General features: G+C 30.6%; 1 protein-coding gene and 1 non-coding gene across 3 annotated transcripts in view; one reads left to right on the forward strand and one right to left on the reverse strand.

Annotated features, from left to right (window-relative positions):
* TRNAQ-UUG lies at positions 1–72 on the forward strand. The gene has a single exon. It is a non-coding gene; the product is annotated as a tRNA-Gln (tRNA).
* A 1,333-nt stretch (positions 73–1,405) lies between these two features.
* LOC110030542 overlaps positions 1,406–19,233 on the reverse strand; it is a 39,418-nt gene continuing 21,590 nt past the window's right edge. For both annotated transcript variants that reach the window (XM_020733291.1, XM_020733290.1), the window contains 4 exons: positions 17,352–17,473; positions 17,154–17,275; positions 16,158–16,317; positions 1,406–1,648 (listed from right to left, as the gene is read on the reverse strand). In XM_020733291.1, the coding sequence (XP_020588950.1) occupies positions 1,576–1,648; positions 16,158–16,317; positions 17,154–17,275; positions 17,352–17,473 (477 nt within the window). In that variant the 3' untranslated portion in view covers positions 1,406–1,575. The remainder of the gene's footprint in view (positions 1,649–16,157; positions 16,318–17,153; positions 17,276–17,351; positions 17,474–19,233) is intronic.

The raw sequence follows: 19,233 nt of genomic DNA on the forward strand, positions 1-19,233 counted from the left end.
GGTTCCATGGTGTAGTGGTTAGCACTCCAGACTTTGAATCTGGCGACCTGGGTTCGAATCCCGGTGGGACCTTTTTTTTAATTTTATTTTTTAATTTTTTGTGGGGACATTTGTCTCATGATTCATTAAAAGGTCACATTGAATCAAGCAAATATATAAGGATATAAATTTTAATAAGTGAACATCATTGTGACAACTTACGTTTGGAATATAAAATTAGCTAAACTTTATAACACAATTAATCATCATAATAAAGACTTTTTGCACTCCTTCAAAATATAAGTACGATAAGGAACTCTTTACCCACTGTATAATCATCTTCTTCCTCATAACTCTTTACCCACAGTATAATCATCTTCTTCCTCGGAGATTGCCGGAAAATGACGATAGCGAGAGACAGAAGGCGAGGAAGCAAGCAAGAAAATTTGAGGCTATTTTTGACCTTTCATACATTTGAACGGAGGTCAAATGTTGCGATCCAAAAACGGCATATGAGCCATTGTGGTGTAAGCAATTCTCGGAGAAATCAATCCTGTGACGGAATGGAGGATGCTCGAACGAGGCCTTATGTTTTAGGAACGACCTCAAAAATAAAATGAAATTAAGGGGCCCTTCGATTTAATTAAGAAAAAAAATATTATAATTAAAATAAACTATTTAAAATAATTAAATTTATTTTTTAAAAAATAATCATAAGAACTTGTTTTTTTTTATTTAAAATTAAAGAAAACTAGTATAAGATCTTAATATTTTTGTTTTTATTTTTTCTTAATTAAACCAATCAACAATAACATGCGGCGACAACATTACATTCAAATTATACACAATACTCATACAAATTTAACAAATTTGAAATATAATAGAAATGAACTTGAGATGAAATTGTAATTTCACTAAATTTTTTACTGTTCAATCCTTGCCATACGATCATAACAGCAGCACAACTGATCATTCATTCTATATCAAGTCTTTATGCTGTACAAAGCAAGAATTTCAAAAGACAAAAAATAAAGAAGGCATACCAATAGCAATGGAGCACTAACCATGGTTATTAAGGCTCTAACCAAAGGTGATTCAGAAGGGTTCGATGTAAGATCCTAAAAACATGAATGGATAAGCACTCTCTGTATCTACAAGTCATCCAGAACTGACTTAACTCTCTCTCTCAGAAGATTCATAGGCCACATTTAGTTGCTTGTAGTACTGAGTATGAAATTAAAAATCTCATTTTGTTTGTAGAGTCAATATCAGTATTTAATCATGGGGCATTTACATGAATAGCACACAATTCTTATGTATTTAGATATCTAACCCCTAAACTTTCATATTTACACACATACCACTGAAAACCTTACTATCACTTCAAAAATATCACTATTACTATTTTTTTAAAATTCAAATATATTTTTTCATGCATAGGTTTAAAGCATCAAAGTCCCATGAAAATTTTGGTATGAGATGTGAATACATAAGAATTGTGTGCTAAGTATGTAAATTTCCCCTAATTATATCCAACTATTCAACTTGAAGCAGCCAAATGAGCCCCTGGAGAACGTACTTTATACCACCATTCTATCATTCTGTAGTTGAAACAACAGTATACTCGCACTTTATCCAGTAGCCTTTCCACTTATGAAGCAAGCTCTTCCTGAAATATAGGAACAAATTAATAATAGGCCAAATTTACATTAGCCTTCATAGCATGCTTTTCTAGATAAAATGCAATTGGTAAAACATCAAAACATATGAACCCATACACAACTGTGTATTTTAATAAGTTTTAGGTATGAATTTCATTAAGATGAAATTTTAAACAAACAAAGATGGAGTTGGCTTATTATTACACAAATAAAAGCTCATAACATAAAAATATGAATTTTATAAGGATGAAATTTTAACCTTACAAACATTTTTGATCATTATGAGATGCTACCAAGACAATTGACAACATCAATCATTTTTCGACACACGAATGGAAGTACAAAAATCATGGAAATTAAATAAAAATTTGCCGCTGAAATTAACTATCAATTCATCAATTTCAAATACAGAACAAACATATGCCAATATCTAGATGTTTATGGAAGCCTGCAGTGGAGTCTAACTTGACTCTGCTAAACCGCTAGAAGTTTGGTAATAGCTCAACACATCAATCAGCTACCAATATAAATAAAGAGGTAACTTGACACTCAAAACTTCAAATATACAAAACTAGCATCCAAGTTTTTTTTTATAACCACTGAATCCAAATATTTACGCATGCCACGAACTAACAAGTGGAAATTTGATAAGAAAAAAAAAATGGGTTATGCTATCATTGTGAATTTTGACATTTGGGTGAGTTGAAAAACGGATGGATGATGGTGCTAATTTGATAAATAACAATGTATCAAGTGCTATATAAAAAAATAGCACCGTATAGTGCAAGGGTCCGACGATGATTTGAGAAAATCACACTTCAATTTTAATAGTGGAAGAGGAATGAAATTCTCACAACATATGATGCACAGACATTCCTAATTAACAAGTCATGCAGCGTCAGACACATCTCAAAAATAGAAGTGCCTAATTTAATTAATATTTTTTAAAAAATAAGTGTCGGACACACGAGTTCTAAATTGAATTAAAAATTTCTGAAAAATATTTTTAAGACAATTTAAAAAGAAATACATACATAACACTCAAATCTTATGTATTTACGTATCTAACACCTAAATTTCAATTTTTATGTATATATCATCTTACATATAAATGAAAAGATATATTTCTTTTTTCAAAATTAAAAATAGTGGCATGTTAGACGTGATATGAAAGATTTGGGTGGCATAAATATAAACATCAAAATTTAGGTTTTAGATATGTTTACATAAGAATACGGTGCCAAAAAAATGGTTAATTTTTTATATCTTTTAATGAATAGTTGATTAAGAGGACATAAATCTTGATGTGATATAAGATGATATATGTTTATTTTTTATATGTCATAAATTAAAAAATTATCATAACATCTTATGGGTCATTTGTGAACACTTATATTTTTGTTTATTATATTTTATTTTAATTTTATTTTTTATATTTTGATTTAAATTAAAAAATGCTTGATTGATGTAGTTGCATTATAAAATACTCAAAATATCTTTTACATGTTTAGATTATTTTTAAATACAGTTTGTTTTATTTTTTAAAAAATTAAAAAAAAATAAATAAAAATTATATCAACTAAAATAGGAAATAAAAAAGATGTAAACGTGGTCTTAATTTTTTAAAATTAAAATTATTAAATTTATTATTTTCTCTTTCGAATTATACTTAATATTTTGTTTATTTATTTTTTATACATATTTTAACAATTATTATTATAATTGTGCGTTCAATGCTTGTCTGTACCATATATTTTTTAATAATAAATGTATTTCGTGTCTGTACCACATCATGTCCACGTCCCCATGTTCATATCTATGCAACATAGCTAGTAACCATGCCTTTATATTTTATATCTATTAGTCAAACTCGACATCTTAACACTACCAATGTTAGGTCTCAAATCCCAGATGTCAAAAGTGAAAGATTGCGTTAAGTAGTCACAACCAGCGTAAATTTTTTGTCAAAAAAATCATGACATTAATATTTTAAATCATTGTGTAAATGATAGAATATCTCTTAGAAATGACGTGTTGTATGACTTGAATACAGTGAAAAATGTGCAAGAGTCGCTTCACCGAACCCAAGCGTAGTGTTAAATAAGGAAGTGTTTCCATATTATGGACAGATGCAAGCAAAAAAAGTTGGTCCACGAAGCTAATATTAGGATAAGTTTTTGGAATTTAGGCACTCTCACAAATAAATTAATATAATTAATAAATTTTAGAGTTCATAGAAAGATAAATATCTTAAGAGATTGATAGCTGAAGTTTTAAGCTTTGGTACTCCAATAGAAGCAACACTAGAAATGGTGTCGGTGTAATTATAAATAGGAGTTCGAAAAATAATGTTGTAAGAATTAATAAAAGTGGGGATAGAATTATAGCCCTAAAAAGTGTTGTTGATACTAAATTTTTTAATGATATAAGTGTCTATGCTCCTCAAGTTTAGAATGATCTAGAAGAATCAATATAAATGATATCTCTTGAAGAAAGAATTTTTATTGCTAGATATTTAAATGAACTTGTTCGTAAAGTAGTAGAAGATTTTAGAAATACTTATGGTGACTACGATTTTGGAGTGCATAATGAAGAAGATAAAATAATCTTAGAAAAGGTAGAATCATACTAGATTTTGCTTTAGCTTATAATTTTGTTGTTGTTAATATTTTATTTGAGAAAAGAAATAAAAATATAATTACTTAAAAGAATGAACCTAATAAAACACAAATTGATTATTTTTTATGAGAAAAAGTGATCATCGAGAATGTAAAGATTGTAAGGTTCTTCCAAGTAAAAAATTTGAGTACTCAACATTGATTATTAGTTTTGAATTTTAAGATGACGAGTTCAAAATAATAAAAAAAAAACATAGAAATATGTCATAAAATTAAATAGGGCACCTAAAAAATAAATATTTTTTTTTTGAGTAATCTAAAATAATTTAAGATTTGGGATATTCATGAAGAAACTAATTCTATGCGAGATAAAGTAATAAACATAATAAAACAAGTGACAAAAGATATACTTTGAGAATCAAAGTGAATTGTTTTTATAAATAAAAATAATGGTGGTGGAATAATAATATGCAAATACACACACACACACATATATATAAGAATTTGTTGTTAAAAAAATTAGTTTAAATGTAAAAGTTAAGAGAACTGAGAAAATATAAGTTGACCCGTATGGAGTCTAAGAGAATAATTTGTGACACTAAGAATTCTATTTTTAGTAATCTTTCTAATATATTAAATACTAAAAAGGGTGAAAGATATATGTAAAACTAGCCAAACAAAACCAAAATAAAAGTAAAGATTTATTCAATTGTATTAAAAATGAAAATCAAAATACTTTTTTTAGATAAACATATTCAACACATCTGAATGAGATATTTTGATAAGTTTTTCAATGAAATTATTGAAAATACGAAAAATCCGATCGACATTAGCGATCTTAATATTGTTAATAATAATAATTTTTTTTTTACTTTTACAATCGCATTAGTACAAATATAGTTGATGGGGCTTTAAAGAAAAAAAAAAGTGGAAAATCAATAAAACCTGATAGTATCCTAATAGAAGTGTGGAAACATTTAAGAGATAAGGAATTTTCTTGGCCTACTAAACTTTTTACTATTATTTTAAAAACTAAAAAGAAGTTCAAATAATAGAGAAAGAGTATTTTGGGTATTTTGGTCCTCATTTGGTCCTCATTTTTAAGAATAAAGAGGATACACAAGAGTGTGCAAATTATAGATGAATTAAGTTAATGTGTCATACATTAAAATTATGGGAAAAAAAATGAGCATAGGTTAAAACGTGATGCAAAAATTTCTCATAATAAGTTTGAATTTAGGCCGAGCAAGTCTACTATGGAAGCTATACATCTATTGAGAGGTTTGATTGAGAAGTACAGAGAGAGTAGGAAGTATCAACATATTATTTTTATTGATTTAAAAAAGCTTACAATAATGTTCCAAGAGTTCTTTGGAGAGTTTTAGAAAAGAAAGGTTTTGGCATGACTTGTACTCAAGTCATTAAAGATATGTATACTAGAGCTGTTACTTGTGCTCGAATAGGAGGATTGACCAAATATTTTTTTTCCTATTTCAGTTGGATTACATCTTCAGTTGGATTACATCAAAGATTACACCACGGATCGATTTAAGCCTATATCTTTTTTGCTTTAGTTATGGATTCTCTTAATGGACATTTATAGAGAAATGTATCTTGGTGTATGCTTTCGCTGATGATATGCTTCTTTTGGATAAGACTAAGAAAAGAGTTCAAGCAAAACTCGAAATATGGAGATCTACATTAAAGTCTAAAGTCATTCGTTGAGTAAATTTTAAATGGAATGTAATTTTAGTAGCAGATTTAGTGGCAGAGAGTTGTAACAATAGGTGATCAAATCATTAAAATGAGTGAACATTTTAAGTGATGGTGATATAGAAGGGTATGGTATTAGCAGAATTCATGTTGGAAGGTTAAAGTGGAGGAATGTGTCGGGCCTATTATTTGATAGAAAACTACCGCTTAGACTTAAAAAAAAAATTTAAAAGAAGGTGGACAGACTTGCAATGCTTTATGGAGCAGAATGTTGGCCTATAAAAGACAAACATAAAACTATATTGTGTTGCTGAGATGAAAATGCTTAGGTGCATGAGTGGCTTGACAGTTAGAGAAAAAATGCAAAAAGAATGTATCCGTGAAAGGGTTGGTGTTGCTCCAGTGGCCATACAAGATTAAAGAGAATCATTTTAGATGGTTTGGTCACATTCAACTTCGATCATCCGATGATCTAGTTAGGAGAGTAGATGTTTTAGACTCGTCTTATGTTAAAAAAGATAGAGGTAGACCTAAAAAGACTTGAGCATGCTGTACAAAAAAAAATGATTTTAATAATTGAATGAAAATATAACACTCAATAGGACACAATGGAGAAAAAGGACAAGCACAGTCGACCCCACTTAGTGAGACAAAAGCTTGTTGTTGTTGTTCTAGTCAAGTTCGACATCTTCATGTCACAATGAAGTCGCCTTTCAGCAGCTACTAACATTCATAACAATAATCCATTTAAATCTATAATACTAACTTTGCTTTAAACATTTACATTATGGAAATAAACTATAATACTGATTTTGCGTCAAGATAATTTTTCCATCATTATAAACATAATGTGAAATCTAAAAATAGTATTTGGTAAAAGACAACAAGAATCCACCCAGACCAGTTAATGGAAAATAAGATCTGACAAATTGGTGCAGCAGCTTTCTTTTTTAGAAAAGTCATCTAAAATCCCGAAATTTTATACTTTCTTTTACCACGCTCTATCATGACATTCTTCAGGCAATTAACATAGTGAAACCTAAACAATTAGCTCTACACAAATATTCATGAACGAAGTGAAGCCATTTTTTAAAGTATCAAAGTTTGATAAAATATACTTGATCCATCAAAAATAAAAAGCAAAGTTCAAATATGTTCTAATAAAACAGATAGCCACAGTGGAGTTATCGACCGTTGCATTATATATTTCAATATATTTGGTAAAATATGAACTATTGCATAATCCATTTTAATATTTTTGGCAAGAAATTGTAGAAAAAAAAAAAAGTAAAATCCATCAAATCCATGAAAATCCTCTCATGAGGCATGGCTTTAATCTACAAAGAAAAAATTGTCTAATCGAGTCAAGCCTAATTAATGCGACCTCGCATTCGTCGATCTTCTGTCATTGAAATATCTACTTGATTTGACTAATTCAAATAAAGGAACAATGGAGGTCAACAATGCTTACAAACTTACTTGTCAATGGAAGTGGATAATTGAGGGTAAGATATTAATGCTCCCTTTGCCTGATGTGGAAACATTATTGATCCTCAAAAAAATATTATCCTTTATCCTACTGTTCATACAGATGGTGTCTAATATAAGTGTGGATTCATTTTCAACGACATCAAATATAGATTCAAATTGTAACTAGAGAACATTTTGCATCTAATACATCCTCATAGTCAACAATGCTTACAAATTTATCGATAAATGGAAGTGGATAATTGAGGGTAAGATACCAATGCTTCCTTTCCCTGATGTAAAAAGAATATTGATCCTCAAAAAAATATTACCCCTTGTCCTACTGTTCATGCAGATGGTCTCTAATATTAAGTGTGGACTCATTTTCAACAACAGATATACATTCAAATTGCAACTACAGAACATTTTGCATCTAATACATCCTCATAAAAAATCTGAAAGATTTACATACTTACCACTCAATTCCTGTGTATTTACATATCTAACACCTAAACTTTATCTTACATTTGTGATATCTTACCTGTGCATGAAAATGTGATATGAGAAATTTGGGTGGTATAAATGTAGAAAGTAAAGTTTTGGTGTTAGATATGTAAATACATAGGAATTAGGTGGTATGTACGTAAATGCCCAAAAAAATATTTGTTGAATTACAGTTAAGAGCATTCAAATAGGACGCAATGTTAAGAAAGACAGAGGTAAACCTAGGAAGACTTGGACTTATTGTATAAAAAATGATCCTAGAACTAAATGGAAATATGACACTAAATAGGATGAAATGGAGAAAAAGGATTCAAGTAGCCGACCCCACGTAGTGGGATTAAGGCTTCGTTGTTATTGTTGTTATTGTTGTACATTTTAGAGCATTCGAACATTCTCGTCTAAAATCTTGAATGAAACAAGTAATGAAAATAAAATAGTTTAGAAACAAATCACATGCGACCACAAGAAGAGTTAAATGTGCGAGAATTGTTTAGTTTATAATTCATGAATTAATTATGTAATTGATTTTGATACTTAATGAAAGCCAAACATTGCTATTTAAGTTAATATTTCATGCTCGACCTATATTAATATTGTTTCATTTGCAATATAGCACTAAAAAAGTTGAGCATATCCCACCAAATTTATTTCAATAATTTAACTTTTTGGAATCAAATGTAAGTAATTATATTAAAAAAATCTTCCAAATTATTAATCAACTTAGCAAATTTTCTAAGATCATACTTTTCATTGAAGGTTGAGATATAATTTTGAATCTAATTATGGTCCAGCTCTATTCATATAAAACCACAACTCACCCGATCCTATTTAAATTACATCATTCACTAAATTTTTTAATGAAACGATTAATATGTTGATTATTTAGTTGATAAGATGATGTAATCGTACCAATTTTATGCAAGATGGTTTAAGTCCAAGGTTTCCTAAAGAAGCCATAATAGTGCAATGCATTCTCATGCAAGTTCCTTTAGGATTCACAGTGAAAGCCCGCTAATATGAAATATATACATACATACATACATAGATACATATATACATACATACATACATTATATATTTATTTAAATATATACATTATACATATATATAAATATATATGTATGTATGTATGTATGTATGTATATATGTATCTATGTATGTATGTATGTATGTATTTCATATTAGCGGGCTTTCACTGTGAATCCTAAAGGAACTTGCATGAGTGTGTGTGTGTGTGTGTGTGTGTTTAAATGCAAACCAAATATTACAAGAATCATAACCCAAATGATAAAGTGATAATTTAATAAGTCCCCCAAAAAAAAAAAAAAATGAGGACCATGCAAAATCAACAAGCAATTGTAGTTTTTTCCATCACAAATGAAATCTAATTGTATCAACACAACAACAACAAACTTTTATCCCACTAAGTGGGATCGACTACATGAGTCCTTTTTCTTCATTGCCTCCGATTAAGTGTCATATTTTCATTTAATTCTAATAAATTAAGATCATTTTTAATACAATATGCTAAATCTAATTGTATCAAATTTGAACAAAATCAAGAATTATAAAAAGCAAACAACTTAGAACAAATTAAGGAAAAGAAATATTCAATCAAAAGAACATCCAAACCTCATTCAAATGCAAGTAGAGAACATCCCCATAATTAGGCGTTTACACTTTATATTCAAAATTCATCACTCATCCAAATTCCAAAGACAAAAAAAACTTTACATGACCAAAGTAGAAGATAATAAGACTTAACAATATTTATTAATAGACTTTCATCCCTAAGTTAGCAAATAAGTTTAGCATAACATTAGATTTTGTAAAATATTTTAATTTTAAAAATTAGTTAGTATTTGAAATTGTTCGTAAATAGTATATTAGGGTTCGATTCATTTTAAATTAGTTTATTTGTGCGGAGCTCATGTTCGGCATGTATTTTGGCTCAAATTATTTTTAAAATGCTAAATTTTATTTATTTTTAAATAAAGAATAGAAAACAAATAAAATATATGGAAAATAAAAAATTATATCACAAATTTATGATTTATTTGATTAGAAAAATTATATATAATTAAAAATAAATATTATTTATTGAATTATTTAATTTCAATTATTTCAAATTAAAGTGACAAAAATAATGACAGGTGTGTTTAAGTTCAACTCGTTTATAAATCAAGAAAACAAATTTGTTCATATTGACTATTTTACTCAACGAACGCTTCAAGCATGAGTTTTTAGTGAGCGAACAGGAGTTGTTCACGAATAACGAACTTTCTTGATAGCCCTAGACGTAACTACATTATGGAACAAATAAGGCAATAGAGAAACACCTATACAATATTAGAACAAAAAAACGGATCTCACATTGGAGGTTGAGGTAGCTACAGTCTGAATACATAAAATGCAAGGAAACAAATAACTAGATAAGCATCATCGAGAAACCGCAAAGGAAACTAATAGTATCTGGTCATGGCTTAACTACTAAGATCAAATCCAGATTTCAATATAAGGGAACCTAGGATTGACTACATAGTATGTTGATATGCGTATCCGGTTTAGAAAACCGAGGATCCGCTATCACATTTGAGGGGGAGAAATTATTCTCCCTTTATTATCCAGTATTGTATTTTTATTTCTTTTCTTTTTAACACGATGATTTGAATTTCTTTCCAGTTTTATGGGAGTTAGTTTAAGTTAAATATATATTTGTTATTTGCTTAATAAAAAGATAAGAAAGTTTTTTCCTCTAATTTCTACCTGGTAGAGCTAGGGAAGAAACCCTAGATCTCACTTCAGACGTCGGAATCCTTCCACTAGCCTGCAAGCACTCCCCTCCCTCTCCCTGTTGGATCGCAGCCACCAGCTAGGTTTCCTGTCTTCTACTGCCTCTCATTGTTTTCACGCAGAAAATTCCACAAATGTTGCACTGCTTCCGTCACTTCAATTCGCACAAGCCGAAATTTCCACAAGCAGTGGCTCCCGCAACGGCAATAGCGGCTCTTGCAAGTAGCGGCTCCCACAAGAAGCAGTTCCTTGAGATTCATGCAAAACGTATGATTGTCCTTCTTCTTACCTTTGTTTCTGCAGCCGAGACTCTCTTTAACTAGAAATCAATTCCACCCGACAAGTAGAAATCCAAGACCTGTGTGTCACAACTGGGCCTAACAGTCATCTCTGTGGAAGGAAATCCTGTGTCGACAACAAATAATTTCCGGTGAAAATCCTGTGTTGGCGATAGACAGTTTCTCTCTCTAGTGAAAATTCAATGTCTGCATTACCAAATACGACATGAAAGTTGTTTATTTCTCTTCAGAAATTGCGTCTGAATCTAAATCTGAGATGTTTGGTGCTAAGGCTGTGTCGGTTCAAGCACGTTTGGTTATGAGACATATGAATTCTATTCCCGCATCATCAATTACAAACTACATGACAATAAATTTCTCCAATGGTTTCAAACTGTATTCATTTACATCTGTGAAAAAAAAAATAATTATCTCACCGAAGAAAATCCTTCTGGGATACCTCAAGGGAAACCTATTCAAGTGTTGATAATGTCTCTTAATTGTTTGACATTGAAGCTAGATTCCGCGACAGGTAATGTCTCTTAATTGTTTGACATTGAAGCTAGATTACATGATCCGCGACAGCGTGAGTTGATTGTTACTCAATATTTCAATATCCTCTCAAAATATTGGCTCCAACTATATATGTATGAAACATACACATGAAGGTGCTCACAAGACTACTCTTTACAAGATCATTGTTGAACAGAAGCAGACCATCAAGTTCCTTGTAAGACTCAAAAGAATTAGATGAAGTCAGAAGAAGAATTATGGGAACCAAACCTCTTCCCTCAATTGGTGAAGCCTTTGTTGGAGTATGAAGGGAAGAAAACATGAAGAAACTAATAATGGCGGGTAATCTCATTACATCAAATGTTGACAACTCGTCTTTATACATCCATAAATCATCATAAGCCTACAAATCAATGAGGATGACCGTGGTGCAAACATTGCAATAACTTTGGTCATCTAAAGGAAAGGTGTTGGAAAACTTTAGAAAAACATGCAGATTGGAAGCCCAATAAATTCAAAGGTGACGAAAAAATCAAACAAATAGGACATCAAAGGAAGACAAGCCATATGAAAATAGTTCATTCAGTGATGAACAACTTGAAGCTTTCCAAAGACTTTTGGGATAATATTCTGAGTCTTCTACTAGTCATCTAGCACATCAAGGTAGTCTTTCATCTGCTCTTACAGCTCTCAACAGAAAGAATCAACCATGGACTATGGACTCTGGATTATTTAATCACATGAAAGGTAGTATCACTATTTTCCAATCATTTCATCCTTGCAAATACCATGATGCAATTAGAACCGCAAATGACTCCCTCTCATCTGCAGATGGAAGAAAAAGTGTGAAACTCACAAAGGATCTTATTCTTCAATCTGTGTTTTATATTCCTAAACTTCAATGCAATTTACAATCTATCAGTCAACTTACTTGTGACATGAATTGCATTACTAAATTTTATCCTAATATGTGTGAATTTCATGAGATGGATTCAGGAAAGGTGATTGAAAGCGCTGACATGTATCATGACTGTATCTGTTCATTAGGACTACCATTTCAAAAGAATCATCCCATCATTTACAATCATTTGAGTCAAGTCTTGTATCAGAATTTGTTTTTCATGAGAGTCAAATTATATTATTACATCTTTTCCCTAGGGTATCCTAACCTCTATTATATTGAAAAATTATATTACCATTTATTTATCAATAAAAAGTTTAGCTCTTATTAGTGTGAAACTTGCAAATTGTTAAACATACTTGAGAAGTGTACCCAAGCCTAAAACAAACCAGCACATCACTTCTCCATGGTACGTAGCGATATTTGGGGACCCTCAAAAATAAAAAAAATACAAATGAGACTGGCTCGTTTGTCATCTTCATTAATGACCACACCAGAACCACTTGGACCTTTCTTATGAAAGAAAAATTTTAAACTATCAACATATTTAAAACCTTCCACAACATTATCCTCACCCAATTTTAGACTAAAATTAAAATTCTCAAAGTCGATAATGCAAAAAACTACTACAACTCCACTCTTCGCCCTTTATCTATCCAAAAATGGCATAATTCAGATAATCTTTTGTGTTGTCATACCCTAACAAAATGGGGTGGTGAGAAAAAAAAACAAACATCTCTTTGAAGTGACCTGGTCAATTTCATTCACTAACAATATACACAAACACATCTAGGGGGATACAATTCTCACATCCACCAATCTCATAAATCGCATGCCTAACAGAGCCCTAAATTTTACCAAACCTCTCAACACCCTTATAAAATCCTGCCAACATATTCAATCATTCACCTTTAACCCACCACCAAAAAAATTTGGTTGCATTGCTTTGTTGATCTACATCAATTTAATCAGACCAAACTTGATCCTAGGTCAATCAAATTGATTTTTGTGGGCTAAACTTCAAATAAAAATGATATAAATGCTACTCTTCAAAAACACAAAGAATTTAAAACTTCATGGATGTCGAATTCTTTGAAAACCAACCATATTACCCCAAATCTAACATTCATGGGGAAAGTTCGAGAGAATATCATATTTGTGTCACCACTCAGGAACCTCAAGCTCACCTCCTTTATATCTCTGATGAACCCACTATCATCCACTATCACAAATCAACATAAAAAACAAATCTATTACTCCACTAAATCCTCTCATAGCTCCCACCAAGAACCAAGAACTCCATGTTGACACCAAAAAGAAAAAAAACTCAATGAACATGTAAGAGGCAATATGCAAAATTAGAAATATAAATCACTGGAACCAACTCCACATACCCCATGCGTTCACACAAAGGTTGGGTCAACACATCATGAACATTAAGAGGAAGAAGGTGCACAAGAATGCACAAAACAACCGATTAAAGAATTTGTGACATGAAAAATATCATCCTCTTACAAATCTTTTATTCAAAAGTTGAATAATACGCAGCCCCCAAATTCAATCCAAGAAACCTTATCTATTCTTGCTTGAAAAAGAGGTTGGGGAAGAAGAGATTCTTGCCTTTGAAAAGAATGATATCTGAATCATAACTCTATCACATAGGAAAAGAACTGTATGGTAAAAATTGGTGTTTATTGTTATATATAAAGCAGATGGTAGATAAAAATGTTCAATGCTATACTTGTAGCAAAAGGGTTCACTTAGCCTTATGAGATCAAATACCAGGAGACATTTGCTCTAGTGGCAGAACTCAACATAATAAGAGTGTTACTCTCTTTGGATGTCAACCAAGGCTAGTCACTACAAGAGCTAGGCATTAAAAATTGATTTCTTAATGAGGATCTTCATAATGCAGTTTATATGAAGATACCTCTAAAGATTAAAAAGCAACACAAATAATCAATTAGTGTGTAAACTAACAAAATTATTGTATGGGCTGAAACAATCTCCCAAAAGATGGTGTGAAAGTTTCACCAAGGCTATTCTTGCCAATGGGTACTATCAGTGTTAGGTTGATCACACATTATTTGTGAAATAAAATCAAGAAGGTATAATAGTCATCCTTATTGTATATGTAGAAGGCATTATCCTTAAAGACAATGACAGAAGAGAACTTGAAACAATAAAAAGAATAATTTTTTTGAGTTTGAGATCAAATATCTTGTAATTTTAAGATACTTTATGGGAATGAAGATAGTTAGATCCCAAGAAGACATTTTCATATCTCAGAGATAATATATCATTAACTTATTAAATGAGACGGGAACGTTGAGATGCAAACCAACAAATACTCCTATATAGATCCTAATTGACAAGCATCAAAAGAAGAGAATAATACCTCAGTTGAAAAAGATAGGTATCAATGACTTGTGAGCAAACTTATTTATTCTTCACATATAAGACCTGACATTGTTTTTTCTATGAATATGAACGATCCAAATAAAGAACATTTAAAAATGGTCTTTCGAATCCTGAGATACCTAAAGATAACTCCAAGATGTGGATTGTTATTCAAGAAGGCTAAGAACTGCGACATAGAGATCAACATTGATGTTAGCTGGGAAGGAGAACTGATTGATGAAAGATGTACCATGGATTACTGTTCATTTGTATAGGATAACCTTGTTACTTTGAGAAGTAAAAGCAAGTTGTGGTGGCAATAAGAAGTGCAGAATTTAAGTATCATGCCTGGACCCTAGGAATATGTGAAGGGATGTGGCTAAATAACTGGTGGAACTTCACATGGAGAACCAAACTACTATTAAGATGTTCAGTGATAGTCAATCAAACATCAGTATTTCAAAGAATTCGGTATACAATGATGGAACAAAACATATATAGATTGACAGTCACTTCATCTATGAGAAGGTCAATGGAGAAGTTGTTCAACTAAGCTACATTCCAACTTATTCTCACATTACTGACATCCTTGCCAAAGTTCTTTCTCAGCACCACTTCAGTGATCTCAGCAGTAAGTTTGGGATGACACATACAACCTAATTTGAGGGGGAGTGTTGATATGCATATCGAGGTTACACTATTACAATTGAGAGGGAGAAATTATTCTCCCTTAATTATCCATTATAGTGTTTTTATTTATTTCCTTTTTTATCACGATGATTTAAATTTCTCTCCAGTTGTATGAGAGCTAGTTTAAGCTGCATATATATTTGTTATTTGCTTAATGAGAAGATAAGAGAATTTTTCCTATAATTTCTACATAGTGCATAATTGCATTCATGCGGAGCCAAAAAGGTTTATAAGTTATCATTTACTTAAGACGCAAAAGAATTTATCGATTGGGGACATAACCCCAATTCCTATGTATTTTCATATTTAACAGCTAAAATTTACTTTTTACATTTATACCACCCAAATCTTTCACATCACATTAAAAATACCACCATTTTAACTTTTAAAAAGTGAAATACACTTTTTCATGCATATGCAAGGTGGCATGTATGTAAAAATCAAAGAATATGTGTTATATTAATACATAGGAATTGAGTGGCATGCATGTAAATCTTCCGCAAAGATTCAGATGACCAAAATATCAATACTAGAAATCCAGCTAAGCATTATTAATCAGCACCAAGCCTTCAAAAGAAGAAAATTATACGCAATATTTTGAACATAAAATATGAAGCCATGTTACAAGAATGAACCATACCTCTCAGTTTCAACATCCCTCTTTGCAAGCATGAGAGTTAAGAAAATGGGAACCATTGCCGAGCAAAGATGCTTCAGCGTGTGGCCACTGACAACATGATGGGTGAGCTTATAGATAGGTTTATCCTCCGCCTCTTCTACTTTTGCTAGTAGATAAAATGCTGTCACATAAATATAAGAATTTTAAGATTTTTTACATCAAGTGAACTCACAATTTAAAAATTGGGGCATTTACAAACAGAGCACGCAGTCCTTTATGTATTTACATATCTCATACCTAAACTTTCATATTTATGCAAATAGCACTCAAATATTTAATATCACATCAAAAATAGCGCTACTATTACTTGTTTAAAATGAAATATACATTTCATGCATAGATTTAAAGCACCAAAGTGCTATGTATACAAATATGAAAGTTTAGGTGTTTGATATGTAAATACATAAGATTTGTGTGCTAAGTATGTAAATTTCCCTTAAAACTCTGGCAAAATCATGATGTGTTCCCAGACAAGGTTTTGGAGACCATTTCAACATGGCCAAAGTCAAGATCCGTGATCGAATCCTCACCCTTAGAATCTTTTATTAAGGAAATTTTTGAAGGATGTCTTGCAACAAATTTTATAAATGAATTAAAATATCCTTCAAAAGAGAAAACTCCATCCTCCAAGTTTTTTATTTCAAACAAGAAGAATAATTTATTGGCTAACCTAAGTAAGACAAAAACATTTCTTTAAAAATGATTTTTGTTCATAGAATGAGCATTTATTTCCTAATTTCAACTTTGGTTTTTTTTTTTATTTTTTTTAATCTTAACTTTCAGCTGCAAGGGATAGTAAGCAAGCTTTTGACAAAACTAGCAAGGGTAAAAAAGCATTAGAAGGCACAATTATAACATCAAATGTTCCAAAAGATAATTAGAAGGTATGGGTGACGACTGGAAAATTACTGAAAATTACTGAAAGGATCTCACTTGGATGAAAATTATAGTTCTAACCTGCTGCCCACAGCCAATATGTAGAATGTGAGTACATTGGAGGCATTAGGATAGTCATTAAAGGTATTGCAATACATGGAAGAAACTGAACAACAGCATATGGGCGAAGATCATCAAAAAACCTGAAGGGAAATATGCAGATAGATCACTGAATATTAATTTACAATAAGAATAAAATAAAGAAGAATTTGTGCTTGCCTCCAATACAAAATACTAATTACACCGGCCACAATGAGGGGTGCAATGGATGCGGTTCCAGTTTTCTCATCAACTCTCTCAATGATGAAGATTGCCACAATGGATGTGAAGGCAATTGTCATCTACATACAAAGAAATTAGCAGGCAATACAAAACACACCCAAAAACAATATATAAATGCAAAGAATATAAAGCTGGTTTATATACATAGAGCCAATTGACAAAAGAAGGGGGATCGTTACATAGATACTACACAATTCCTTTGTCTTTACACATCCAACAACAAAACTTTACTTTTTACATTTATACCACCCAAATCTTTCATGTCACATCAAAAGAACCACCATTTTAACTTTTAAAATGTAAAATACACCTTCTCAAGCATAGATAAAGCAGCATATATATAAAATTAATGTTTGCAATAGATATGTAAATACATAGGAATTAAATGATATGCATGTAAATCTTCAAAAAAAGAACAAACATAGAGAACAACTTATACAATCCAACAAGGATGGCGCAATAACAGCGATGCAGCAATGGGCCAATAGAGCCCGTGAAAAATGAAAAAAACTGATCTTAAAAGCAGAACAAAATTAAAGAGCTTAACAAATCAGCTCAAAACTTAATGGAAAACAAACCTAAACATGAGAATGTATCAGCCATAATAATCACAAATAGCCCTATCCCAACAATTCCTGGCCAAGTTTTATATTATTCCTCCATTCATTTCAATTGAAACATGTAGTGCAAATTCCATTTTACTTTCAACAACTTTCACATTAATTCTATCAATCTATCATTTTGATGCATCATCTGCCCTCAAACAGTCATACCCAAGACAATCAAATATGTTTCTTCAGCATCATCACAAATAAGTGTCGCTACCTCAGCCTCTCCAATACAACCATATCACAGCATAACTTCTTAGTTTACCCCTATATTCACTATAATATTTTAACTTCTAGTACAAAATACTTGTTTGATAGTGATTTAGCTGTAGGCCAACATCTGAATTTATACAAAATTGCTAGTCTATTGTTATTTTAAAATTTTCCTTTTAATTACCAATTTATTTCTCATATAATGCACTTAGGCATTAATCCATTTTAGGCAAAGCTTTAATATTTAAATAGAAGCATAAGGCCCAGGCGAGATTTTCAATTTTAAAAAAAAAAATCGGGAAACTCGCCTAATGACTGAAAAATTTTACTTTTTTTTTTGAAGATTGATTTTATTCATAATCCGATTTCATAGATGCATGTCCTTCTTAGTTTAATTATTGTAATCTGCAACTTTTGATTGCTTTTAATAAATGGTAACAGGTTTATATTAAAATATTTTAGCTTGTGGGGGTTATTATAGTAGTGTGGAACTTCTTTTTAAACATCAATATGCCTTATAGTTGTAAAATTATTTAAAAAAATTTAACATGAGATAAAAAACCAAAACTAATGATGATTAAATAGTCAAATTATCAGAAAAATCTAACATGAAGCATTAAATCACAATTTGTTCCATGAATTACCATGACGCATTACTCACATGATAAAAAACTAATATAGGTGATTCAAAGATATTCTTGTTAAAAGAATCAATTAAAATATCAAGCTATAACTGAAACAATAATTTAAAAAATTTTATAAATGAAAAATTTTACTTCTGAAAATATATATCTAGTTTCCTCACTCTTATAAAGTATTCAGTGTCTTTACAGGAAAAAAAAAATATAGATGAATGATTAATTATAAGATAACAAGTTCGATATTATTTTTATTTTTTCATTCCACCAATTACACAATCCCTACATTTCTAACTATAGAATTACTAATGCATGATTTGTGATTAATATACTAAAGTCATGATACATTTGGAAATTATT

Source organism: Phalaenopsis equestris, unplaced genomic scaffold, assembly GCF_001263595.1.
Source record: "Phalaenopsis equestris unplaced genomic scaffold, ASM126359v1 Scaffold000735, whole genome shotgun sequence".
Taxonomy (NCBI): domain Eukaryota; kingdom Viridiplantae; phylum Streptophyta; class Magnoliopsida; order Asparagales; family Orchidaceae; genus Phalaenopsis; species Phalaenopsis equestris.